The sequence below is a fragment of the Triticum dicoccoides genome, chromosome 6B (genome assembly GCF_002162155.2).
Source record: "Triticum dicoccoides isolate Atlit2015 ecotype Zavitan chromosome 6B, WEW_v2.0, whole genome shotgun sequence".
Taxonomy (NCBI): Eukaryota; Viridiplantae; Streptophyta; class Magnoliopsida; order Poales; family Poaceae; genus Triticum; species Triticum dicoccoides.
This window is the reverse complement of record NC_041391.1, coordinates 90,127,721-90,138,128: the sequence shown is the minus strand read 5'-3', so window position 1 is coordinate 90,138,128 and position 10,408 is coordinate 90,127,721. Positions and strand designations below refer to the sequence as shown.

General features: G+C 49.7%; 1 protein-coding gene across 1 annotated transcript; it reads right to left on the bottom strand.

Moving 5' to 3' along the window:
* Window positions 1-1,778: 1,778 nt before the first annotated feature.
* On the bottom strand, window positions 1,779-3,973 carry LOC119320443 (beta-1,4-mannosyl-glycoprotein 4-beta-N-acetylglucosaminyltransferase-like). The gene is made up of 2 exons (XM_037594533.1): window positions 3,764-3,973; window positions 1,779-3,267 (listed from the first exon to the last, which is right to left on the bottom strand). Exon 2 carries the CDS (start codon window positions 3,143-3,145, stop codon window positions 2,003-2,005), a length of 1,143 nt encoding a protein of 380 aa, XP_037450430.1. The 5' UTR covers window positions 3,146-3,267; window positions 3,764-3,973; the 3' UTR covers window positions 1,779-2,002.
* Between the last annotated feature and the right edge of the window lie 6,435 nt (window positions 3,974-10,408).

Genomic DNA, 10,408 nt, shown 5'->3' with positions numbered 1-10,408 from the left:
GCCCGCGTCGGCCCGTGTCTCGCGGAACTGATCCTTCCGCTCCTCCCACACCATGTCCATGTAATGGGCACGGGCCTCGCCGATGGTCATGGTGCAGTGCACCGATGAGGGTGGCGCGGAGGATGAGGAGGATGGCGCGGAGGACGAGGAGGGTGGCAACGACTCGTCGTCGGTTGCATCCTCCATTGGAACGTCGCCGTCCTCCGGCTTCCTGCTGGCCATCCAGCCGGCAGCGATGGCGGCCATCTCCTTCATCTGGTCCGGCGTCAACCCATCAAAGAGTTTTGGCGGGGGAAGAATCCATGGTGGGAGTGGTGCAGAAAGAGATCGGGGTGGATGATTGCGGCTATGGCCGGGGCAGCAGTTTATATAGCAATGGCGGGCGGCAGACGGACGGAGGAGTGGTGCGGAGGAGACGCATCAGCAACCACCTACATCAATGTGAGTGGTAGGCGGACGAACTGGCGACCATCGTGTCGTTTGAGCATGCAGCAGCAGCCTACACCGGGGAGCAGCATGGGCGACACTCTCTCAGTCGGCGGCGCTGATTCAATGTTGGCGCCAGTGAGTGGTCGCGTCTGCTCTCGACAAGCATGAATGCGGGCACTGATGCTCTGGAGCGGCGCTGACCGTTTCGGGCGAGGAGCGCGCGCGGAAGGGGGAGGACCGGAGGAGTTTTTGGTGGATCAGGACGGTCTGAACCGGGCATGGCAGCTGTCCGGACTCCCACAAAGCCTCCCACGTTTGTCTTCGGTTTGCGAGAGAAAGTACGTCGGACCACGCCGCAGACCGATATAAGACCACATTGAATGGCTGTTGTGGTTCAGGCAGCGCGATCCAGGCGGATGCAATGCAGGAGGTTTAAGGGTCCGCGTCTGAAGATGCCCTAGCAACCGCTTGCTGCTTAGTGCAATTGGACGGCTTCCTATATTAGGTAAGCACACGTGAGCCATCGCTTGCCCGCACCATCATCACTTGGAGATGCAGGCCCAATTAGCTATTTTCTACAGGAAAGTTCTCAGTTTTCTTCTGCTATCTATCACATCTTCACGAATACAAGGAATAACTCACAACTGTGCTTATCGGGTTCTCAACTCAAGAGTAGAACCGGTCTTTAGTTGTTCCCATTCTTCTCATAACAATGGATCTTGCCCTGTTTTGCTCTCTCTTCTCAATTTCCACATGCAGGGCTATGTAATACATGTTGTACACTGTCTATGAGTTTGAATGAATCTATTGACGTTTGGTGGCGCCTTCCTTCTATTCATTGCGATACATCCTGTGGTTCGATGGTTAGAATAACAGTGGTATTCTCAGCCCAAAAGAGTTCATGCCCTGATATTGGTGCTCGCATTTTTTTTTAATTTTTCAGACCTTCTGGCAATGTGTGTTTAATGGGAGGAAACATTTTCGTCGACTATGAAGGACTCTATAATGACTTCGTCAATCGCAAGTCAGTTTTTTAAAAGTGCTCATAGGGATAGGGCGTGCGTACGTGCGTCTATAGTGGTGTGCGGGCTCGCCGGCATAATCTCGCACCCGGGAAGGTTTACAAACATGGTCGGGGGCGCCAGTAGCATGACAATGCGGGAGGCTAAGGGAGGGTGTTGCAATGAGGCGAGTGCAATAGCGCCACCGGTCACGGGTGGCGGCACTACGCAGCCCGAGTGGTGGATCAGGCTGCTCATGAGGAAGCAGAAACAAAACAGTAGTCCGATAAAGATCCGATGGCCAAAAAAATTTACTTACACCAAAAAAAAAAAGTTAGGCGACTTACAAATAGTCCCCCCATTTGTCATTGATAGAGTAGACTGTGATTGTACCCATTTGTGACTTGCCCATTCAGTTCCTCAAACTAAACAAAAATGTAAACTGCATATCATGTCTAGATTAATACTGTTTCACATCAAACGAGATACACTTTGCACATTTAGAAACAACAGCATATCACATCTAAATAAGGTTGCCGCGCTACAAACTCACAAGTAAAACAGTGATTGTTTTAACCTGATCTCAAGCATCCACCAGGAAGCAAGAACCTGAACCTGTGTGCGTTCTTGATGAGATAGGAAGGCAGGTGCATGGCGGACGCAGACCTGGGTATTGGTCCCATCTTCTTGAAGAGATCCCTGAAGGTGTACTCCTCGGGGAGCATGTCGAACAGGTCCTCGCCGCCGCAGACGACCCGCTGGATCCTCGCCGGGTCGAGGAAGCTCTGCCGCCGCACCCGGTCCGCGTGGCTGTACGCCTTCATCTTGAACACGAACTCGGCGACCTCCCTGAAGCAGAAGCTGCAGTGCCACCCGGCGTCCGCCAGGATCAGGTCGCTCTGCCGGGAGTGCTGGTACGCCGTGCGCTCGCCGAAGAGGTGCGCCGTCGCCCTCCAGCTTCCCTGGTCCACGGGGAACTCGAAGGAGTAGACGTAGTTCTCCAGCTGCAGGTGCATCACCGGCGGCACCCCGTCGCACCACCGCAGCAGCTGCACCGTCTCCGGGCTCGGGATCTCGTCCGCGTCCGCCATGATCACCACGTCCCCGGCCGCGACGCCTGACCGCCGCAGCAGCGCGTTCAGCGCGCGCCGGTGCCTGGCCTCCACGTCGAACGGCTCCTCCCGGAGATGAGACCTCGGCCCCGGTGTGGCGATGGCAAGCCTGTCGTAGACGATCTTGGACCTCGCGAACGCGAAGCGCTCGAGGTTCTCGGCGAAGGAGAGCGGCTTGGGGATGCCGGTGAAGGTGGCGTTGGCCTCCAGGATGAGCAGCTTGTGGACGTAGGGGAGCAGCTCGCGGTAGCGGATCTCCAGGATGTCCAGCTCGTTGTTGAAGAGGACGGCGTCGAAGACGCGGCGAGGGGAGGCGCGGGCGCGCCAGCCGTGGAGCGCGCACAGCTCGGCCATGGAGGTGTTGGGGGCGTAGTAGTGCGGGATGACGGTGAAGGGCTTGGGCGGCGTGTCCCACAGCGGCCGCAGGAAGTAGGTGATGCTCCGGTGGTGCTGGGTTATGGCAGCAATGATGGCCACCGCCGACAGAACCAGAGCAATGGCGGGTATCGCTGACTTCAACTTGGCAGGTAGTATGAGTCGTCGTCTCTTTCCTACGACTCTTGCTGCCAGGTTAAAAGGCCGATAATCCGAGCTTCCGGCCATGATTACGACACAAAAGGAAGTGGAGTTAAGTTTCTTTCAGTAGCATAATATGACAGTTGTCCAATTCATGAAGCAATATCTCTCTCTCTCTCTCTCTTACTCCGACGCTAGCCGTAAGTAACCTGCATGATTTGATGCAAGAAAAGAGCAGAGAATGAGCAATAAAGTGGTACAATTAATTAAGAAGGGCTGCCATGCAGCATTAGTCTTTCAGACAAAAAATGGAACGCACATACATACAGGTAAGATTTCTTTTAGTTTTGGAAGACAGCTTACAAAGCCAGATTCAGAAAACGATATCATCTTCCTGGGTTAGACGGAGGAAAAGAAGCAGATATGTACAAGCAACAAAGCAGAAAACTGAAGCAAAAGAGGAAAACCGAAGCGATCAAACTTGAGGAGATAAACAGAAGAAGATATGTGGCCTATCTATTATTCAGAAGGAGAGTTTCTTCAGACCACAAAACCTTACGGAGAACCAACCTTGAAAGTGACGATCCAATTCGGCAACACAACACACAACAAGCAGTCAAGCAAGATGGAGGCTGGGGGAAGCAGAAACATACTAGTTATTGAGAGAGGGGGAAGGATTGGGCACCAAATCAGAACTCTATGCACCTGATGCAGAAGAAATTAAGAATCCCCCAACGCCAACGGAGGACCGGGCCGCCGGCCGGGAGGAAGACGAAGAAGATATCTGGAGTAGAATGGAGTACTACTCCACTCCACGCCTTGGCTTTGGAGGATCCGTCCGTTTGAACCGACCGAAATGCTCTGACTTGATCTCCCGGCCCGGGACCGGCACCTGTTTTATTTTCATTCCCTTTCTACCTCTTGCTCGCCGTCCATGCAAAATTCCAAGCTCGCTTCGACAGGGACTGCCCGGCCAGCACACGCCATTTACTTCTTCCTATGTATGCACTCTCACGTGTGGGACTGTGGACCCCAACCTCTCACGGTCACGGTGGAGTGCAAAACAGCCGGCCGGCCCTTTCTGCTGCTGATTGGTTCCGCCGGCCCACTCCAAACGGCAGATGAGACAAATTCTGTTTTTCCGGGGAAAGATGAGACAAATTCAGCCAGGGCTTCTTTTCTAGTCTAATCATCGTTCCTTCTCATTCATTGCCCGGGTTTAGAGCATCTACAGCCCGACATAGCAAATTCAGGCTCTTAAATGTATGTGGACGCATCCAGACATTAATCCGTTACCCCTTAAATGTCCCCTTCCTTTACCGAAAACTACCTCCGTCCTGGTTTATTGGTCCTCATTGTATTCTGTGCCAAATTTTGATCATAAATTTAACTAACACAATATTTATACATGCCATACAAAATTATATCATTACAAACTATGTTTAAATACAAATCCAACGATATAATTTTTGTTAACATGCATTAACATTTTGTTAGTTAAATATTTGGTCAAAATTTGGCGTAAATTACAAAGGGGACCAATAAACCAGGACGGAGGTACTACCTCGTTAGCAAATCCTCAAATCCATTAAATTACATGCAACGAAGTGATTGCGCCGCCACCCTGGTGTTGGGGGCGCCAGACGGACTGCACCACGTCTGACGAGGCCGCCAAGACGCGCATCCCACCACCAGGCCCGGCGGATCCAAGCATCATTTGTGCAAACGCAATGGATTCCCGCCAGATCGAGTCTGTTCTTGATTGTGCGTGGAAAGCGAATAGCTAGGGAGTATTCTCAAAGAAAGTTGATTATAAATAAGGTCAATAAAGCACCTAGCTTTGGTGTTCGGTAAAACCAGACATAACTGTTACTTGATGGTAACGAGTAACAAAGGCTTATCACATAATAGGCTTTCTGATACTCCCTTCGTTTCTAAATATAATTCATTTTTGAAATTTCACTATAGACTAGATACGGAACAAAATGAGTGACTCTATACTATAAAAGGCGTCTATATACATCTAATCGTAGTCTCTATAGTGGAATCTCTAAAAAGGACTTATACTCCCTCCATCCCAAGATAACTGTCTCAATTTTGTATTAGCTCTAGTACAAATTTGTACTAAACTGAAGACACTTATTTTGGGACCGAGGAAGTATTAGGGAACGGAGGGACTGTATTGCTACAATATATAGTACTACATGTCACAGATAATCTCACCCTGAGGGGCAACTGATGATCCATACCATAGTACAGATGGCAACTGGAGCTGTCTTTTTTTTCCGGACCATGGGATTAGGCAGCCATCGTTGTGTAAATGCAAATATTGCTCTGGCTTTGATTTACCTATCCCTGTCCTGATCACGGTAAACAGACATTTTATGACTAAACTCATAAAACCCCAAAAATTACACAATTCAACTACGCTCCGCAGCATCTCAATGAGAGCAAAGTAGCACTGATTGACCCGAAAATCCAATTCGGTGCCATTGTTGGAAAAAGGGCCTTTGGTCGCGGTTCGCAACTGCCATTAGTCGCGGTTGCGCAACCGCGACCGAACGGGCGCGACTAAAGGCCCCACCCTTTAGTCGTGGTTGCTTAAGAACCGCGACTAAAGGCCCGTCCACGTGGGCGCCAGGCGGCCGTCGGAGCGGAGGACCTTTAGTCGCGGTTTTTCTGGCCAACCGCGACTAAAGGCCGCCGCAGGTTTAGGGTTTTAGCCCCCCCCCCTAAACCTGTTTTCTGTTTAATTTGTATTGTTTTATTTCTTTTGTGCTTTATTTTAGTTTTGAAGGAGTTTCACATATTCTACGGTACTACATACATGCATATGAATGTACAATTTCAAACAAATTTGAAATTAGAACCAAAAAGAATTCAAGAGGAATATACAATATATATTCAATATCATCGGATGACCATATACAATTTTGAACAAGTTTCCATACATAATTTAATGCATATAAAGTTCTACGTCCTCGTAATGGTGTTCTCCTTTAGGATGGAGGACTTCCCTCCTGAACCATCCAGCTAGTTCCTCTTGAAGTGGTCGGAAGCGAGCTTCTGGACTAAGCATCATCCGGAGGTTATTCCTCTGAGCATTGGTATCACTCGGAACCCGCTCAGAGGTGTATCTCCGGATCATCTCACAGACATAGTATGCACATAGATTGGTCCCCGCTGGCTGAATATCCTCACCATTCTTAGCCTTTGCCCTTTTGAATTCTAGCTCTTTTTTGAATTCACCGACCTTTGTATCTACGAACCGTCTTCAAACCCTACGAGGCAAAGAAAATTAAATGAACAAGAGAGTTATTAGTTACTTGATATTAGGAAATGAACGAAATAGGCCGATCGATATAGAGCGCAAATGAATGAAAATAATTACTTCTGCAGCATTCTTCTCATGTCGACCCAAAGCTTTGGATCCTTATTCAGAGAGTCGTGGACGAGACATTCTGAGGTGTCAACTTTAATTACTAGCAGAATCCAGTGGAACCTGCGGACACGATACATGCACAGTACGTCATGCATAACTCATCGATTAGCCGGCCACATACCATGCATGGAGTAAACAAAAGAGAATGTGCTCAAGACAGAAACACTCACCCAAAATGGTAAGGAAATAGAATATCACTTTTGAGTTCCTGCTTTGTAAGAAACTGACACAGGTCTGCCTCCATGTCGGCGGGGTGATGCTCCAACACATATCCATTAACGATGTGTGGGTCAATGAACCCAACATCATGGATGTTCCTTACTCTGCATTCCTTAATCTTCATTCTGCATGTATAATAGCGGACACAACAATATAGTTAGGACATATATATAGTGCAGGCAATATGAACGAGATGGGGTAGAAATAAATCACTTACAGAACGTAGCAACTGATGATAGATTTGTCGAGCTCGCGCAGATTGAAAAGCTGGAACAATTCACTCAGATGAATTTGTACATAGTAATGTTTGAAGTGATGCTCATATCTAACTTCCGCATAAATATATTCTTTGGCGTTTTTTATTTTTTATGTAACCCTTGTACCATTTCAGCAGACCTTTCATTTGTGGAGGTAGATCCTCTTCCTGCACAGGCTCGACGAGAGGCCCATTCTTCACATATGTAATTACTACCTCCTTCACTGGCGCCTCATCAAGGCCTAACAGTTCACGAAGAGTAATACCTAAGTTGGCCGCTTGTTCTCTGGCACTCGTTACAGTCAATCCATGTGCTGCCGCAGCTGCTATGATATCGGGGTCATCCGGACCGGCGGCTTTCACTATAAGCAGGGCAATCGATTGTTTACTTTGTTCCCCGAGCTGGGCAACTCGTTTCCCGCTTTTTTTACTTTCTAATTCCGTTTTCTCGGCCTCCTCCAAGGCTTTGTTCTCCTGGTTCTCCGCCCGCTCTTTCTTCTCCTTCAACATGAGTGCCTGCCTACGAAGTTCACGTGCATAGTCGTCAGGCAGATTCTTCGCGGCTTGGGACGGTGTGCTCAAAAATGACTTAGCCCACTTCTTTTGCTCATCAGAAAATACTGGCTTGGGCTCGGGCTCTCTTTTCTTCTTGCAGTCCGCCTTCCATTTCTCATGATCAGCAGCCGCGGCCGCGGCAGTTTCCTCGGCACTACGTTCCCAAGGCCTTGCGGGGAGAGGCTTCAATGATGGCTCCGGTACCTTTGTGGTCTTAGGTACATAAGGGTCCGGGTTAATAATCCAGGACTGCTTCTGCTTCTTTGCCGGAGGTGGATTGGGGGGCGGCGTCTGATCACCCGCCGGACGAGGACTGGGGGGCGGCGTCTGATCACCCGCCGGACGTTGTGGACTGGGGGGCGTCGGCTGACGTGACGGAGGTGTAGGTGAACCGCCACCACCGTAGGGGGGTGGACTTGTTGTCCTTGGCGCCTCGCCTGGAAACTTGATAAACTTCTTTTGCCATAGAATGAAATGGCGCTTGACATCTCCAAGTCTTTTCTCCCCTTCAGGTGTAGCAATGTCAATCTCCAGGTCCTCAAACCCTTGGACTATGTCCTCCACCGTGACACGAGCAGAGCCATCTTGAATGGGGGTGTTGTGGTGGAGTGCTCCAGGTAAACATGGTAAAGCACTGCCGATGGCTACCTTCACGGACATGTTCCCGATAGGATAATACAGATGACATTCTTTCATCTCCTTTATATCGTCCACGGGGTAGCGAGGAGGCTCCGGTGCAGTAATTTCGACCACCAGAGGCTCCGGTGCAGTAATTTCGACCACCAGAGGCTCCGGTGCAGTAATTTCGATCGTCGGTGCATCTGCACCAGCCGGTGGGGCCTCCGTGGAAGCCACACTGCTTCTCCGCTGCTGGCTTCTGAGATCCGCTGGATGATCTTCATGCTGCGCCCGAGCTGCATCTCGTTCGGCTACTAGTACACTCACGGTTTTCTTCATCACATCCATTTCCGATGCCAACCGCGCCACAACATCTGCTTCCCGATCCATCTTTCTCTTCCGGCTTCTGTAACCGTACGGGTCATCATTCTGGGGGAACCCTATTTTCCACGGAATGTGCCCCATGCCTCGTACACGTCCTCCGTGTTCAGGATTCCCGAGGGCTTTTGTCAGCGCGTCGTTCTCTCTGTTGAACTTGATCTTCCCCTCTTGAGCATCCCTCATTGCGTCAATAAGGGCTTGGGTGGGTTTAATTATTTTGCCCCGGTAAACACAGTCCCCTGTCTCCGGGTTCAGCGTTCCCCCATGCCCGTACCACCAGCTTTTGGCCCTTGGGTCCCATCCCTCCGTACCTGGACGGATTCCTCGCGCCCTCAGCTCGTTCTCCATCTTCTCCCACCTAGGCTCCCAAAGGCGATACCCTCCTGGCCCCATAATATGATTGTACTCCTTCTTAGCCGCATTTTCCTTATTTTTTCGATATTTGAATGAACTGCTCCGATTTCTTTTGCTTCACAAATTCTGGCCAATCATGTTTCAGTTTCTCATATTGTCCTTTGAAATCCGTAGTCTTGTTCTGCTTGACAAAGTCATGGGCTAGATTTTGCTTGAATTTCCGGAATGCGTCGGCCATCTTATGAAGAGCGAACTGTTTGACTAGCCTCCTCCTCTCCTTGTTTTCCTCAATCTTGTTACCCTCCTCATCGAATTTGTTGTATTCCGGAGGTAGAACGAAATGTTCCATAAGCTTTTTGAAGCAATCTTTTTTTGTTCTCTTATCGACAAAAGTGAAACCAGCAATTCGTGCCTTCTTTGGCTTATTCCACTCCTGGACGGTGATCGAGACGTTGTCTCTAACAATGGCTCCGCATTGGTTGACAAACTTGGTGGCGTTCTTGCGGGGCTCCAGCGGCCTGCCGGTTGCACTGTCGACAACCTCGATGGTGCATGTTTCTCCTTGTTTCATCGTCTTGGTTGCGCCACGCTTTGACGATGTACTCGATTGTTTCGACAATCCGGCCGAGGGCTAAAATAAGAAAGAGAGTCGCGCGCGTTAGTCCACACATATTTATTCAAATCAGTTAGTTTGTATCACCAGAGGCTCAATGTATATATATATACCTCGGCGCCGGAGGTGGTTGCTACTTCCATTTGAAGATCGTCGTTTATCGATGTTTGTTCGGCATCATCTTGCTGACGGCGCCCTTCATCTTCACCGTCAAGGTTCAGATCAGAAGAGATATCATCTTCTTCTTGTCCGGTCGGCACATATAGAATATCGCCGTTTATGATGCCGAACATATGTGCTTCACCGTCCGGATCATAGTTGTCCATAATCGGGTCAGCTCTATCGTCCACCATTATGTCAGTCCTGAAAACATGTAGTAAAAACAAATTAATTAAGTGAAGAAGGGGGGCGGTGGCGGTGGCGGTGGCGAAAGGGCGGTGGCAAAAGGAGGGGGCGAGGAAGGGGTGGGAGAGGGTGTCGCGGTAGAGCGCGAGACGGGGCGGCAGACGACGGCGTCACGGAGAGGGAGGCGAGGACAACACACATGTATAACCCTCACCGCCCCCTCTCGATCCCTAAAAAAACACCACGCGCATCGCCGCCCCCTCGCCGCCCCCTCTCCGTATATACGTTTTTTTTGTTAATTATCAATTTTTACGGTTATTTGTTAAGTTATACGTTTTTTGTTAATTAAGTTATTTTACGGTTATACGTTTTTTGTTAAGTTATTTTACCATTTTTGTTAAACTAATTAACTAGTTAAAATTAAAAAGAACAAAAAAAATTCTCTCTCCCTCTCCACGATCTCGCTAGCTCTCTGTACGTGGGCGAGAGGGGGCGGCGGGCGACGGTGGGCGGCGGCGTTGAGGGCGGGCGAGAGGCGGCGCGGTGGGCGAGGGAGGCCGGCCGGCG